The sequence below is a fragment of the Mauremys mutica genome, chromosome 3 (assembly GCF_020497125.1).
Source record: "Mauremys mutica isolate MM-2020 ecotype Southern chromosome 3, ASM2049712v1, whole genome shotgun sequence".
NCBI classification, from domain to species: Eukaryota; Metazoa; Chordata; order Testudines; family Geoemydidae; genus Mauremys; species Mauremys mutica.
Genome location: NC_059074.1, coordinates 173,665,566 through 173,683,048, shown reverse-complemented (window position 1 = coordinate 173,683,048; position 17,483 = coordinate 173,665,566). Strand labels below are relative to the sequence as shown.

The window sequence follows — 17,483 nt, the reverse complement described above, 5'->3', positions numbered from 1 at the left end:
AGCGAAAGCTATGTTGAGACTTCCATTATAAATTCTTGTTTTCACATGATCATAAACTTCTGGATTTTTTTTTTCAGTCAGCACTTTGGGTTTATACAAAACACCACTTCACTGGGGGAAAAAAAAATAAGCAAAATTAATTCACCCATATTTTAATTCCAAAAGGGTGAAATATATTTCTCCTCTCATTGCACACAAATACCTCAGAAGTTTGACTTTAAATTTAAACCTTCCTTCAGAAGTATGGTCTCCATTTCAGGCAAATTTACAAATCAAAAAATATTTTTAAAAATAGTAACAGCAAAATCTTTTTTGCACATGCCATTAAACTCAGTTATGATACTGTTTATTAGCATACGTTAAGACAACTGAACTATTCCGTGCTAACAAATTCCACTCTTGGATATCATTAGCAGAATATTAAAGCAGAATATAAACTATTATGATTCATTGTGCTGGTTCTTCGATATTATTGTTGTCTGTATTCTTTTGTGTACTAGATGAAGGAAGTGTTGAGGTTTTACTCAATACTGAAGATCTTGGTTTTCATGATGCGATTATTCAGCGCATCAGAATTTCCCCAGATCAGAGGTATATGGCTACCAGCATAAAAAGCTCAAATTCTGAAGAGTCAAGCTGTATTGTTACGAAATTTGAGAAGTTACCTATGGTGGAATATATTATCCCAAATGTGTTTAGTTTTGGTAAGTAGTCTGTAAATGTAATGTGGAATATACAAAATGGCAAGATAAAATGCTCCATATATTGCAACTTAGAATCAGTAATAATATTTTAACAAAATAAAGGACTGCCATGTTAAAATTGATATCTATTATAAAGCGCTGTTGCTGTAGCCATGTTGGTCCCAGGAGAGAGACCAGGTAGGTCAGGTAATATTTTTGTATCTATCTTGCCATATCAAGACACACACATTTTAAAAGTGCAGAAAGGTTCTCAATTGATTACAAAGATTTACAGGCTCAAAAAGTTTCTTTTATACTGCACAATTGTACATGTTTTACAATTCAAACAAAAGCAGCTTATTTAGTAGGGTGGGCATTCCTTTGTTACACATGGTTCCTAATCCTGCAAACATTTATGCACATGATTAACTTCATGTATGTGAATGTGCCTGTTGAGTTCAGTAGGCTTGTAAATGTGTGTAAAGTTATTCACATATATAAACATTTGCAGGATCAGGGCCTTCATGTCTGATTTAGCAAGCGCTTGCAGCTCCAACTGAAGTCAGTGGTGCAGGTGATCAGCACCTCTGAAAATTAGAACCCAAGCGCCAAATACATTTTTAAAATGTTGAACAACTGCAGTTCCAGTTGATTTCAGGATATGGGCCCTAATTCAAAACCCCCTAAAGTCAATTAGGAGTCCTTCAGTTGACTTCAATAGGCTTTGATTGGGGCCCGGGGCCTTTAATTTAACTTAGGAAACTCTACTACCTCTCAGTTTTGCTAGTAAAATATATAACACAATACTAAAATGGAAGTGGAGAACTTTCTTTGCCCTTACAGCATATTAGAGCAATACAGTAGAGAGAGTGTACTGTTTTGTTACGCCATATGTATGTCCATACTGATTGATTATTTATTATTATTGTTGGCCAGTATGGAGACTGGTTTTAGATGCGTTATCCTATATTCAGTGATCCTTTGGCTAGGCCTATGAACTGCAAAACTCTGGGCAAAATTTCCTAATTCACCGATCAGAATAAAGCAGATTGACAATTCAATAGGTGTTCGTACACATGCTGTTCTAGTGCTTTGAACTGTCCACTGGCATTATTTTCTCTCATCGTGACTAGAATCTTCCGAGTGATCTGCCCAGACGATTCAGTATATAAAAGGAAAAGCACAATAGGCTTGATTCTTCAGTGTCTTCTACCTTGTGTGGTCATGTACACTTGTGCAAAACATTACTTAAGCAGAATGGTAGCTATTCACACCCACCTTGCACAGGTGTAAATGACTTCATGAGGTTCTGTGCAGTACAGAATTGGACCTTACATGCCTATGCAAAGTATTTTCTCCTAGTGCATAATGTGTAATAACAGACAGAAGGGAAATGCTTGATAATGTACAGCTGTGGGATGTTTCAGTGCTGACAGCAAAAACCTGGATTTCCTCTTTAAACCAAATCTGAACTATGAAAGTCATGGCCAGAAAAAAAATAAGTTTTAATTTTGGAAAAAATAAATAAAACTTAATGTCACCTTTAGCTTAATTAAATTCAGATTAGATTCCCAAGATCAAACTTTTTCACAAATCTCCTCTGAAACTTGCTTTGGGATGGGCAAAATATTTGCTTTTATTTTTCCCTTCAATAGCACAAAATACTGTGGTGTAGTTCACTTGTATTTGTCTTTTTTTCAGAATGGGCTACAAATGATGTTCTGTTCTACACCAGTCAAAAGAACCTTGTATGCCATAAGGTGCTTCTGGCCACTTTCACTAACAGAAAACATGCTGAGCTAGTTTATGTGGAACAAGATCCAAGGTAATATTTCTCATCAAACATATTAAACTTCCCCTTATATATTTTTGTATGTGTTGAATTATTCATAATTATCATAAAATATATAAACACAATTGCTCAGAAAATCTAGAAAATGTTTTCTTCCATGCTTTGTATTAAATCATGTAAAGCCTATTTTTTCTGTTACTGATTATCAGGTGTTCTTGGAGAATGTGCTCTGTCCGATTTGTGATCGGCTTAAATTTAACTGTTCTCAGTTACCTGGTTAGTGGTTCGTAAATGTCAAGGTCAGTTTCAGGTCAAGATGTTCTTTGGTGAAAACCAAGTTGCGTTTTTTTCCTACTGTAAGTGTGTATGTTATATCTGTTAAAAAATAATGTTTGGGCTAAGCTTTGGTGCTGTGGGTAGTCTATGAGTGAAGCTGTTGTGTGATCAAACTGTTGTCAACTGAATACCCTTTCAGTAACCTTTCTGGAAGCAGTAGTTTAGGAAGAAAAGCAGATTCTTTCTAAATTGACTGCAGAACTAGTTTTCCAGCCCTATAGCATGATCTAGTCTCTCTGAGGATCTTAGCGTTATACAGTACATTGTAAATATGTTAGTAGTTTTGTCTTACTGAATTACATTCTCCGTAAAGAAATAGTTTTTTAACAGGAGCATGACTGATGCTGTACAACTGTGATGAAATAACTGAGATCCTTTTTCCAACTGCGCTTTATACATCCAATTGTATAAAACTATACAGCAGGTGGCAGAATCAAGTGGAACAAGTTGCACTGACCAGACACTTCCCCACGGGGAAATTGTTGACACAGTTCTGAAGGTCACGGTCATTACTGTAAATCAAACAGCAAGCTGAGTGTAAAGGCTCATGTTCTAGTGCAGTGCATAGCTGAACCACTTGCTTTGTGGGCAAAAGAAGTGTAAAGAATTCTCCTGTGTTACTATTATACATCAGGAAGATGTAGGTGAACAGGCGAGCTCTTGAGATTTGCAGTATAACATTTCTAAGACGCTAAAGACTTCAAGCCTTGATTAACAATAATGTAAAAAAAAAATAAAACCAGGGCCTTACACTTGTGAAAGGAATGGAACACTTTACAGCCTGACCTCCATGGAATCCTGGCAGAGTGAGTGCAGTTCTCCACTCTTGCTCAGTTGGTAGGCAATGGGTAAGCAGGAGACTTATTCTCTGCAAAGTCTAGAAGCTCTAACCACCACCACAAAGGAGGCAAAGGAATGAAGCAGAGCAGGACAGTGGGGACCTAGGGGAGAGGCAAACAGTAGTTAATTCTGGAACATTCACAGACGGTGTGGGGAAGACAACTACCATCACAGTAAAAAGGTAAAATTAAAGCCCTGAAAATGCTCTTTAAAGATTTTAATTCCAGAGAAAAGACCATAATTATCTAGTCTAACTGCCTGCATAACACAGGTCATAGATCCTCACCCAGTAACTTCTGCATCAAGCCCATATCTTCTGCTTGAGCTATAATATGTCGTCTTAGAAAGACATGCAGTTAATGCAGAGCTTTGAAGTGATGGAAGAATCCATCAAATCCCTTGGTAAATTGTTCCAATGGTTAATTATTTTTACTGTTAACAATCTGAATTTATCTGGTTTCAGCTTCCAACCATTGGCTCTCATTATGCCTTTAGGTGCTAGAATCAATAGCCATCTGCTATCAGAAATCTTTTTCCTATGTAGGTATTTGTAGAGAGTTATCAATTCACCTCTTAATCTTCTCTTGGATAAACTAAATACATTGAGCTTTTTATGTCTCTCACTATAAGGTGTTTTTTCTAGACTTCAAGTTATTATTGCTCTTTTCTGTACTCTTTCCAATTTTTCAACCCCCTTTTTTGAAGCAGGCCCAGTATTCCATTAATAGTATCGGTAATACCACCTCCCTACTCTTACTTCCCCTTCTTATACATTAAAGGATCACATTAGTCCCCTTAGATACAGTATCACACTGAGAACTCAGTTGGTTTTTTCTGATCCGGTAGTGACTGATAGGACACTGTCTAAGGTTTTGGTATAGTGCCTAATACCGTAGTCTCAAAGCATCATTGATACTGACATCCACTAGAGTGAAATTACTCCAAAACTCATTTGACATTTTTACAAACCTCTGCAGTTACACAAGAAGAATGAAGCACATGCAAGTGAAGAGGAGGCAGTACAGCTCAGAATGTCTCACTTACAATGCCTATTCCCTCTTCCCTCAATCCCAAAGTGGATCCAATTAAGGTTATCCTAGTATTCAAACCAAAATGCCAGTCTCCTCTCCCATTCCAATCACTGCACCAGTCAGACTGAACCCACTGAAAATATTAAGCACCTCCACAACATCGCCCCATCTCAAAGGGCAGATGTTATTACTTCTAAAGTAGTTTCTAGGTCAAACTTTTTTTGGGGGGGGGGAAGAGGTGGGGGATATTGTTCCCTCTCTGTCTTTAGTTTTGTGTTCTGCTTCCAAGATTTTTCTTTCTACTTGTTCCCCAGGAAATTTATTTTTTCTTGCTTCTGCCACACCAGATTTCGTCTAGATCATTTTCTTTTTTATATCAATCTTTTTCATATTATCCTCATACTGTTCTTTTTAAAGAAAATTAAATTGTCATTTCTTCCTCAGTGGTCTTAAGCATCTCAGCCATTGTTGGGTTGTGTCTCATACTAGCCAGTGTTTACTTTTGATTCATTGTCTTTTTCTGAAGCAGCTGCCGTTACCCTTTGTGTGTCACTCCTCCCTATAACAAAGGGAAGTTTTTCCTGTTTTCTCAGTGATGATTTTGGACGCTTTACCAAGCCTTTCATTTGGGCAGAAGAATTTGATGTTTTTTCATAAAGGAACTTTTGTTTTGTTTTTGCATCTTTTGAGCCTGGTTAGTGGTTATACATCGATGAACTGCCAGTTGGCCTAAAACATCAAGAAAATCTGTTCTTGTCCAACTGATTTCAAAACTTGCCTCTCATCAGTGTTTCCTTGGAGGATTCCAGCATTTTTATAACTGTGCATTTCTCTGAATCTCAGGAAGGAGACAACACATCTACCACTAGAATCCAAGGTGGCTGAACTTCTCATTCCTTGCCCTAACCCCTAGATATGCTTCCTCTTGACTTAGATAGAATTACTTGATTCTGACAGAAGTGAGGATTTTTTTAAATAAAAACTCCATGAGTTTAACTTCCTTTTTTTTTTCTTGCAGATTTTTTGTGGATATATATTGCACAAAAGACAAGCGTTTTCTCACCATCAACAGTAACAGCAAGACTAGCTCCGAAGTTTGGTTGGTTGACTGTAGCAATCCTTTTAATTCACCTATTCTCGTACAACAGAGAACTAAAGGGGTCATTTATCATGTTGAGCACAGAAATGATGAATTATACATTCTTACTACTTATGGAGAGCCTGCGGAATACAAGGTAATCTTCTGACAAACTACTAAAGCATTGTATTTGTTCAGATGCCTGCTACAAATCACATGGAAGTATGACTTTAATTTATCTGTAAGGGGTGAGAAAGTTGATTTTATTTGTGTTTGACAGCTTACTAGAGGAATTAAAAAAAAACAAACTAGACATGTAGGGGACTGCATGGCTCTAAGGACTAACAACAGTATATGGAGTCTTTCATCTTTAGGAATGCTAGTTTCACTCTAGCCCATCTGGTAATGACTGAAAATTATTACTCTCCGATGGTTGTTTAGCCTATATTAAAATGTGTTGGTGGTTTCAGTCCAATTTCTAGCTGACCAGCTTGTCTATTGGAAAAAATACCACCCACAGGTTAGTGATGAAGCACATTGGCTGAGCAGTGTGAGGAAGTTTGTACTGCCATTGCCCATGCTGTTGTTAGATATAAAAAAAGAATTTTAGTCTGCAGGGCATCAGTCTCTCACATTGCATCAGCACTAACCTTACTTCTACAAATGTACATTTCTACAATATGCACTAGACATTTTTAAGCATCCAATTCTATTCCCAGTCTTTAGTGCATACATTGTCCTCTTGGACACCACTTCATCTTTTTATTGACTTTCCTACTGAGCTGTTTAGAATCTCAGAAAATACTGCAAGGTTTATTTTAAAAGAAACACTGTGCTGCTCAGTTTCTCAGTTTTTTGATTTATAGTTTTCAGTACATAAACAGGAAGCCTTGTACTTTGTTGGAATAGACATCTAACTTGCTGCCAACATTCTGCCTGGCTGGTTTATACCATTCTTCGTTATGTACACAAGTCAGAGAAACTGAATAAGCATGTGCAGTATTCACACAACGGGCTTAAATCTATTTTGAAGGTACTTCGCATTCCTCTAAAGCATCAGTTACTAGCCATTACTGAAGGCAGAGATAGCTAGATACCAGTGTTTATACAGTTGCCTTGATGGCCCAAGCAGTTAACCAATTTTCATGACTTTGTTGGGTTGTTTTGCCTACTAGGATAAATTGATTATACAAATCAGATTTTTTTTTTTTTGCAATCCTGTTTACAAAGAAATACAGAGTCCCTAAACGCAGTAGAAACAAACAGGCAATTTCTTAGCTTGCCATTTTTACGGTCATGCCAGTGAGTTCTATGGCCCAATAAGCTGTCTCTTTGCTCCACACTCACTGCTGGTTCTCTGTCTCACCCCCCCCCCCATCTCTCTCTCTCTCTCTCTCTCTCACACACACACACACACACACACACACACACACACACACACACACACACACACACACACACACACACACACACACACACACACACACACACACACACTGCAACCAATCAATACTCTAACTCCCCCTGAATTTTACCCTCAGTTCCAGGGAAACCTCTCAGCTCGCACATCTTACCTGCTTGGACAGTGGCTTCCTATTGTCTCAATTTATAATCACTACATTAAGGGACATTTAATTGCTCCTTCCATTCCCATTTAGCCTGAAGGGAAGGATGGTTAGCATGCCCATCAACTTTAACCAGGTCTGTGATTGATGGCAGCCATTAACACCTTCCAGTATGACAATTCCCAAGTGTGTATGCATTATTTTTGCAACTCCTATCATTTCATTCATGTATGTTTTTTCATTTTGTAGTTGATGAAGACTCCAGTTGGTTCCTGTGGTATGGAGAACTGGCAATTGGTTTACACATTGAAAGAAAAGACTAAGCTAATAGACTTAGAGATGTTCAGAGATCACTGTGTGATGTTTTTGAAACACTACGGTCATCTTTATTTAAATGTGATTTCTCTTGTTTCTCATTCAGTTCAGCCTATTAAGGTATATTTTAGATTTAATTTTAAAACAATTGGTTTATTACATGAAGACATTCACATTTGACTTTTAATGTAAAAGTAGAAAATATAAATGTCAGCAACAGAGAAGCTGTGTACACTACAACAGTGACATGTCATTGTGTGTACTTTCAAGTGTGTGTTACTGTCCTCTGATCTTATATTACAGTCAGACCTGTTACCATAAGGCCAGTTTCTGATCCCCGTGATCAGGTTACGCAGTAGTCTCATTGACTTCAGTGGGCCAACTGCTGGTACTATGCAGTGAAAATTAGGGTATCAATCTGGCACACAGAGAAGAGCAAGATAGATAGCCAAAGTCAGTATATTGAAAGAGTATTCAAAAGACCAATGTGTAATGCTGACACACCCTAATAGTAAGTAATTTAGAAGAATTATGTTTATTACAATGATTGATACAAATAAATATTGCCTACTTTTCCTAGTTGTTAGATGCCAAATTTTCATTATGACTTTGATCTTTTTCCTTTTAACTCCTATCTCATCAAAATACTTTAATTTCTGCAGATAAACAATTCAACCACAGGATTTAAAATTGTTTCTTTGTATTTATTCAAAAATACAAATCGGAAGAATTCTTAACTTTGTTGAATAAGTTACTAATGTTGTATTCTACAAACTTCCTTCCTAATGGTATTCCTATAGATAAATATAGTACACTCCCAGCACAGTTGCTGAGACTGTTGCATTTTTAAATGATCTTGTTCAGTTGAATCAATTGTTCAGAGAAGGGACTGCAATTTCTCTGTAAAACTTTGACTTTTAGTGACAATTTCTGAAGCCTCTATCAACCTGCTAACCAGAATTCCTTAAAGAAAGTAAGTTGTGGTCTAGCTGGGGGCTTGACACAGGACCCTGCTGCTCTCAAAGAATGAATCTTGATTCCTTTCATTTTTAGTAGAGTTAAAAATCTTAAACATAATAGCAGTGAGTTTCTGAGTGTAGATGTGCCAAGAAAAGGTTTTGTTCTTCACAGTGGCTAGCACTGGGAACAAAGTTAGAGGCAGGGGTCTTAAGTGGCTGAGCACTACGGAGTCAACTTACGGCACTGGAGTAATAACTGACATTGACTTGGCTGTATTACAAATTGAACAAGAAGTGGTAGATCGGAGGGGAAATGAGATAAGGAAATTTGTTTAAAAATACAGTAGAATACAAGGTAATCCATAAAGAGAGAGTATTTTAATTATATTTTTTTAAAATCTTGCTAATACAGTATTCCCATTTTCAAACAGTCTTGAATATGGCTGTATTTATTTTGTCCTCTATATGAAAAACTTTGGAATTAGGTTTTATATTCCATTTTACATCATTGTTGAACCTCATTAGGTAGCTGTAGAAAAAGATTAGCTAAAGTCTTACACTTGCTGACACTGTTTCATTAAACATTTTAATGTATAAGACATGGAGCTTGTGTTAAATACAAACTGAGGTAATTAAGCATTATGTCCAAATCTTTTCATGTGAGAGGATGCAATGGACATAATTATAAAAGCAGTAAAAGGTTTCACTTTAAATTTTTGGGATTATTAACAATCTTCATTTTTTCAGTTACCTGCATGGGCCTGTGCATTTGAGTCAGAACCCCATCCTGAGTACAATGCCAGCACTTGCTATTTTCAGCTCTCCTCCCCAGTACAACCCCCTAAACGTTTTGCATATAAATTAGTGGAAAATCATCTCGTTGAGCAGGAGGCACCAATTACAATTAATTGCCATACTGTACGGCTAGAAGCTAAGAGCCAGGTAAGATTTTCAGCCATTTCCCCTCCCCACTACCTTCCCCACACACTCTACCCTCTCTGTAGAAACTGTTTGTGGAAGGGACTCAGGAATAAATACCATAAAGAACTTCTGGTGCCATATTTACTAGAACAGTAGGTGTTTTCTCCAGCGCTATAGAAAAAAAGATCAGGAAAAGGTAGTGTTAATGTTTTTTCCGGATTTGGTGTACCTTGGAGCTGGTATGCTATAGTTAAGAGGATGTAGTTGAACATGACCTGATACAATTGTATTAGTATTATGTCTTTATGACACACCAAAAAAAAAAAAAAGCCAAAATGATGTACAGCATACATCAGTCAAGAAGGGAAAAAAGTTAACATCCTTCTGGAGTTTAAAAAGGTTAAGATGTTAAGTTAATAACAAGTTTGCTGCTACAGTAAGTGCTAAACTATTCAGTTCATAATACATATTGATGGTGTTATAAGGGGGATGGAAGAGCTGGGTACTTTGATACTTTAAAAACACCTCAGGTGTTGCACTTAAATGAATTTTATACTCTGCATCAGTAAACCAGCCCAGCAGAGGTTCAGTCTCTCACTTTATTTTTCAAGAGTGCTTTGTACAATGTAATGGGGAAAAAAATTACTGTAATCAAAAACACACATTTAAAACAAATAATTGAAGTTTTCATTGCCATGTGTCATTGTGAACTCTGAAACATCCTTTAATGTAAAATACTCCTTCATTTCCAGGATGAAATTTTGGTGCCAATTACAGTTTTTTATAATACAAATTCTAAAGAGCTACACAGGAAACCACTTCTGGTTCATGTATATGGAGCTTACGGCATAGATTTGAACATGAGCTTTAAAGCTGAGAAGCTGATGCTAATTGAAGATGGTTGGATATTAGCATATTGCCATGTTAGGTAAGTTGTAGTTATATAATGTAATAAAGATTATTTGTTTATTATTATTTGTAGGGCACATGGTCAATATTCTTGAGACTCATCTGGACTGCTAGGAAGAGCTTTTTCATTTTGCTGTCTTGTACTGTAGCATTTCCATCTCTCCATAAAATTATAGGTATCCTTTTTGGTAATTAAGTGATTCAATTACAACTCAAATACCCTAAAGAAAATAAGGTTAAATTCACGAGATCTATGCACAGTGCTTGAGTGTCTCTACTTATGGTTGTATTTGATTTTTCAGCTTAGCCCTGACAGTATCTGACTTCTCTAATACACACACCATTTTCTGTAAAGTCGCATCTTGTCCTTGCTCAAAAAACATAATTTCTGCTATTATGTTCACAGTGTAAGGATTTACCATCCCCCTCTTATTCCCAGGCCAGTAGCATATTCATGTTTGATCTGTAGAAAAGCATTTGCCTTTTAAAAACAGTATCCAAGCCTGTAACCTATTTCTTGTCTCTTTTTTGGCTAACTCCTCTCTACGTTCTGTTCAGCTACAATCCTATTGCAGTCACACTTTTACCACAGTGTACAGTCTCCTTCCAGCTTTCATTTGGTTCTAAAAAATTCATTCGTCTGATCAAAGAAACAGGAAAACTCCATTATTTCTCAGTTATGTTCTTTAACAGGGAAAAAATGTTGCTTAAATGAGATGAAATATTATTGCTCGAGAGGCTAGTTCAACTATAAAATCATCTTCGGAGTCTACGGTTACATTTATATTCTGATATTGCTCAATGGAAAACATGTTCTTTTTCTATTAGCATCTTATGACTTAGCCAAGTCTTACTTGTTTTACAACGATAACATTACAGATGAAGAATTCTGGCAATTTATTCAGTTGTGCTTTTGTTCTAAATTGAAGGATGCCGTAAGGTAATTTAGATCCAAATTACTGGTTTGTGAAAAATATTTGTGACGTTTCATATGATTAACAATATATTAATGAAGTATTATTTTAAAAAAATAGAATTAAACTTTCCCTTGAAGTGTTTGCAACCGCACATTGTAGCGCTGTGCAAGTGTACGTGAACCAGAAAGTGAAACTGATTGGCCTGGTGTCCTAACTCAAACTGAATGAAAGGCAACACCTCAATGAATGTAATGGGTGAAAAATAAACTGATTTGATTTTTCATTGTTTAATTGATTAGTAACACACAGATGGAAAAATATATTTTTCCTGAGTTTCCCTTTATTATTTATAAGTGTGTGTATAAATAATTTTAGAGTGATATTATCTACTTTGGTAACTTAAAATATTGATCTACTGTGACAACAACCGAGGCAGACCTTCCCTCAAGGTCCTTCTCTGATGACTTTATGGAATATTCACACTAAGCAGATTGGTGCATATGCAGTTCTAGAGACAGTGCACACATACTAGTTTGGGTTTTTTTTAAAGTTTCACCAGAGTTCATGGGTTTTTTCCCCCTGCATTTTGCCATGAAGAAGTGAGTAGGTGTTTGTATGATAGAAAGGAAGGGAAGGTTAGTTATGGATACTAAAAACATTTTGTACTACCACAGATGATGCTGTCTTAATATTTGAAACATAAGTTCTGTGACATTTGTGACTTGAATTGTTTTAAATTTCAGGGGTGGCGGAGAGTTAGGCCTGAGTTGGCATAAAGATGGATGTATGCATAATAAACTCAAAGGTCTCCACGACCTTAAGGCTTGTATAATGCTCTTGCATGAACTAGGATTTTCTCAGCCAAAGTATACAGCGCTAACAGGTAGCAGTGCAGGAGGAGTTCTTGCAGGAGCTCTGTGCAATGCTGATCCTGACCTCATCAGAGCTGTAGTTTTACAGGTGAGATGACAGATTTCTAATGGAATAGGAGGTTAAACTACATTGTTTATTTTATCTTCTCTAATTTCAGAATTGGTCAACAATTTCTTACTCAGTGAAAGATTGTTCAAGGAAGGGGGCAATGTTGCAATTTCATTATATGAGGGAGCAGACAGGCATTCTTTACCCTGAAGAGCTAAGACTAGGGAAGGCTATAGAAAAGAGTTGTCATAGTGAAGGTGAGAGGAGATGGAAGTATGGCTAAGGATTTCAGCATAGGTAGAATCGAGGTGCTTATACATTCACAGCATAGAATAAACAATTATTTGGAAACACACTTTTGCTGATGCTAACTGCTAACCTGAAAAACAAGCTCACATGATTATAAGAGGATTAAAGGAGTATTTCCATTGACTGCATTGGGTGCTGGGTCAGGCTGTAAATTTGTGCCTTCACAGACGTTTAGTGGATTCTAGTAGAGTAGACTGGACGTAAAGGTCCAGTGTCCTCTTTTGTTAACTGTATCTTAAGTTTGTGAAACCATCTTTTTGTTTTGTTTTTAGGCCCCTTTCATAGATGTTCTAAATACAATGTTGGACACTGATCTCCCACTGACAATTGAAGAACAGGAAGAATGGGGAAATCCATTAGCAGATGAAAAGTACATGGAATATATTAAAAGTTACTGCCCTTATCATAATATTAAGCCACAGGTACTAAGGAGTAATTAAACCATTCTGCTTTTTCTTAATACAATGTATAGTACCACACAGAATAAATAAGTAAAACATTTAATCATGAAAATGCAGAGTTGGATTTTCTAAAGATTCATTCTTTAGGGCCTTAGGAACATAGAGCTTTAAAAAAGCTATGAGATTGTGAACTGTGTGTTCTTAAAAGATAAATCCTGATTGAATATGAAGAAGCCATCTTTGGCTAGTTAGTTCAGGAATAATCTATATTGCTTTGTAGTGCACAAAATCATAAGTAGCTGCTGAAATTAATTGAACACCTCCCCTTAGACAATCAATCTCAAAAGTTTTATTGCTGGCATACTATAAAGTATAAGACGGTTACTCACCTGTAGTAACTGTTGTTCTTCGAGATGTGTTGCTCCAATCCATTCCAGTTAGGTGTGCGCGCCGCGCGTGCACGGCTCTTCGGAAGATTTTTACCCTAGCAACTCTGGCAGGCCGGCTGGGCGCCCCCTGGAGTGGCGCCGCTATAGCGCTGAATATATACCCCAGCCGGCCCGTCCGCTCCTCAGTTCCTTCTTGCCGGCTACTCCGACAGTGGGGAAGGAGGGCGGGTCTGGAATGGATTGGAGCAACACATCTCGAAGAACAACAGTTACTACAGGTGAGTAACCGTCTTTTCTTCTTCGAGTGATTGCTCCAATGCATTCCAGTTAGGTGATTCCCAAGCTTTACCTAGGCGGTGGGGTCGGAGTGAGACGTGGCAGAGTGTAAAACTGCTGAGCCGAAGGCTGTGTCGTCTCGAGACTGCTGCACCAACGCATAGTGGGAGGCGAAGGTGTGGACCGAAGACCATGTGGCCGCTCGACAGATGTCCTGGATGGGGACCTGGCTCAGGAAGGCGGCAGACGAGGCTTGCGCCCTCGTGGAATGAGCGGTGAAGCGGCCCGGGGGCACGCGAGCCAGCTCGTAGCATGCTCTGATGCACTGAGTTACCCAGGAGGAGATGCGCTGGGAAGAGACCGGCTCGCCTTTCATGCGATCGGCGACTGCTATGAAGAGTTGTGTAGAACGCCGAAAAGGTTTCGTCCGCTCGATGTAAAAAGCGAGCGCTCTACGGACGTCGAGGGTGTGGAGCTGTTGTTCCCGAGGCGAGGCATGGGGCTTCGGGAAGAAGACCGGGAGAAAGATGTCCTGATTGAGGTGGAAAGCCGAGACCACTTTTGGCAGGAAGGCCGGATGCGGACGAAGCTGCACCTTGTCTGTGTGGAAGACAGTGTATGGCGGACCTACCGTCAGCGCCCGGAGCTCCGAGACTCGTCTGGCCGATGTTATGGCGACGAGGAAGGCCGTCTTCCAGGAGAGGTAAAGAAGAGAACACGTGGCCATCGGTTCGAATGGCGGACCCATGAGTTTGGACAGGACGAGGTTCAAATCCCAGGTTGGGGCCGGACGCCGCACCGGCGGGTACAATCGGTCCAGGCCTTTCAGGAAGCGGGAGACCATCGGATTGGAAAAGATGGAGCGACCTTCCAGAGAAGGACGAAAAGCGGACACCGCTGCCAGGTGCACCCGCAAGGAGGAGACCGCCAGACCTTGCTCCTTAAGGTACCAAAGGTAGTCCAAGATGGTAGGGACGGGTACGACGAAAGGGTTAAGCCCTCGTTGGTCACACCAGAGCGCGAACCTCTTCCATTTCGCCAGGTAGGTGGAGCGAGTGGAAGGCTTTCTGCTCTCAAGCAGGACTTGCTGCACGGCCGCCGAACAGTCCCTCTCTGCGTGGGTCAACCACGCAGGTACCAGGCTGTAAGATGGAGGGACTGCAGGTTCGGATGGTGGAGTCTGCCGAAGTCCTGCGTGATGAGGTCCGGCCATAACAGGAGGGAGATGGGATCCCGAACAGAGAGCTCGAGCAGCAGGGTGTACCAATGCTGTCTTGGCCAGGCCGGAGCCACGAGTATGACGGTGGCTCGATCCCTCCTCAGCTTCTGGAGCACTCTGTGCACGAGAGGAAAGGGAGGGAAGGCATAGAGGAGGTGAGTCTGCCAGGGATACAGGAACGCGTCCGACAGAGAGCCCGGCGAGTGACCTCGGAACGAGCAAAACTGGAGACACTTCCTGTTCGCCTTGGAGGCGAAGAGGTCGACCCGGGGAAACCCCCACCTCTGGAAAATCGTATGTGCAACGTCGGGACGAAGGGACCACTCGTGGGAGAGAAACGACCTGCTGAGATGGTCGGCCAGCGTGTTCTGCACTCCCGGAAGAAAAAACGCTTCTAGGTGAATGGAGTGGGTCACGCAGAAGTCCCACAGGAGGATCGCTTCCTCGCAGAGGGGAGAAGAGCGGGCTCCGCACTGCTTGTTTACATAGTACATCGCAGCGGTGTTGTCCGTGAGTACTGTTACACAACGGCGTTGTAGGTGGGAGCAGAAGGTCCGGCAGGCGAGGCGGATGGCACGGAGCTCGCGGACATTGATGTGTAGCGCGAGTTCCTGGGGCGACCAAAGGCCTTGGGTGTGAAGCTCGCCCAGGTGGGCCCCCCAACCGAGCGCTGAGGCATCCGTCGTCAGCGTAACGGATGGGCGAGGAGGATGGAACGGGACCCCCGCACACACGACCTCCGGGGTGAGCCACCAGCGGAGGGAGTCGAGGGCCGTCCTGTTGACCGTGACCACCATGTCGATGGGGTCTCGATGAGGCCGGTACACCGTTGCGAGCCAGGACTGGAAGGGGCGAAGATGGAGCCGCGCATATGCGGTGACATATGTGCAGGAGGCCATGTGACCCAGAAGGCGTAGGCAGGAGCGCACGGTTGTGGTCGGGAAGGCGACGAGATTCCGGATGATGGAGGTCATTGTCTGGTGCCGGGCGCGGGGAAGAGAGGCGGTGCCGGGCGCGGGGAAGAGAGGCCCTGCCAACCGTGGAGTCGAGAACCGCTCCGATGAACTCCAGCCGCTGCATTGGGAGCAAAGTGGACTTCTCGGTGTTGATGAGAAGACCAAGCCGCTGAAAGAGAGACAGAATTTCTGCCATCTGTTCTATCACGAGCTGACGGGACTGAGCTCGGACCAGCCAGTCGTCGAGATACGGGTAGACGTGCATCTGACGACGGCGGAGGGCTGCTGCTACGACTGCCATGCATTTTGTGAATACCCTCGGTGCCGTGGAGAGTCCGAATGGCAACACGGCAAACTGGTAGTGGGCGTTGTTGACCACAAACCGAAGGTAACGCCGATGAGGAGGATAGATCGCGACATGGAAGTAGGCGTCCTTCATGTCGAGGGCGGCAAACCAGTCTCCCGGATCCAGGGAAGGAATAATGGTCCCCAGGGTCACCATACGAAACTTGGGCTTGAGCAGATATTTGTTCAGCTCGCGAAGGTCCAGGATAGGACGTAGCCCGCCTTTCGCCTTGGGGATGAGAAAATAACGGGAGTAGAATCCCCTGCCCCGCCTGTCTTGAGGCACTGCTTCTATGGCACCCACGCTCAACAGAGTCCGAACCTCTTGCAAGAGGACTTGCTCGTGAGAGGGGTCCCTGAAGAGGGACAGGGAGGGTGGGTGGGAAGGCGGGGGCGAAACAAATTGAAGGCGGTATCCCGACTGGACTGTTTGAAGCACCCAGTTGTCCGATGTTAAGCGGGACCACGCCGAAAAGAAATGGGAAAGGCGGTTGTAAAATAAAGGGGAAGGATCCGGTAGGGAGAGTGATGGGCCGTCCTTGATCGTCCCATCAAAAGGCCTGCTTAGCCCCCTGAGGGGTCTTGGAAGCGGCCTGGCCCTGGTTGCGGCGGTTGCCGGACGGACGACGGCGATTTTGGGTCGGACGTCTGCTGGTGTAGGGGCGATAACGCTGTTGATAGCGGGAGGGCTGCGGCCGGAAGGGCCTGCGCTGCGTCGCCGGCGTGTGCATTCCGAGCGTGCGGATGGCAACACGCCCGTCCTTCAGGGTCTGGATCCGAGCATCCGTCTTCTCGGAAAACAGACCCTGGGTGTCGAAGGGGAGGTCCTGGAGTGTATATTGCACCTCCGGCGGCAGGGTGGATGACTGCAGCCAGGAGATGCGCCTCATTGTCACGCCGGATGCCAAGGTCCGAGCCCCGGAGTCCGCGGCGTCGAGGGCGGCCGTAATAGATGACCGAGAGGACTTCTTCCCCTCGTCCAGCAAGGCGGAGAACTCCTGGCGTGATGTGGAAGGCAGGAGCTCCGAGAACTTCGCCAGGGACGTCAGAATGTCAAAGACGTACCTGGCGAGGAGGACCATGATGTTTGCGATCCTCAGCTGCAAACCCCCGGCGGAGTAAATCTTACGGCCGAGCAAGTCCATGCGCTTGGCTTCCTTGGATTTAGGCGCAGCGGCAGGTTGGCCGCGCCTCTCCCGGTCGTTAACAGATTGGACCACGAGGGAGTCCGGGGTTGGGTGAGAGTAAAGGTACTCATAGCCTGATGGTGGGGCTGAGTACTTCCGCTCGACCCCGCGTGCTGTGGGTGGAATAGAAGCGG

General features: G+C 42.0%; 1 protein-coding gene across 6 annotated transcripts in view; it reads left to right on the top strand.

Annotated features, from left to right (window-relative positions):
* The window catches only part of PREPL (prolyl endopeptidase like), a 36,545-nt gene that overhangs the window by 7,512 nt on the left and 11,550 nt on the right, over nucleotides 1-17,483 (top strand). For all 6 annotated transcript variants that reach the window (XM_045008957.1, XM_045008956.1, XM_045008960.1 and 3 more), the window contains 8 exons: nucleotides 501-704; nucleotides 2,385-2,508; nucleotides 5,701-5,917; nucleotides 7,575-7,760; nucleotides 9,347-9,541; nucleotides 10,273-10,448; nucleotides 12,090-12,306; nucleotides 12,849-12,998. In XM_045008957.1, the coding sequence (XP_044864892.1) occupies nucleotides 501-704; nucleotides 2,385-2,508; nucleotides 5,701-5,917; nucleotides 7,575-7,760; nucleotides 9,347-9,541; nucleotides 10,273-10,448; nucleotides 12,090-12,306; nucleotides 12,849-12,998 (1,469 nt within the window). The remainder of the gene's footprint in view (nucleotides 1-500; nucleotides 705-2,384; nucleotides 2,509-5,700; nucleotides 5,918-7,574; nucleotides 7,761-9,346; nucleotides 9,542-10,272; nucleotides 10,449-12,089; nucleotides 12,307-12,848; nucleotides 12,999-17,483) is intronic.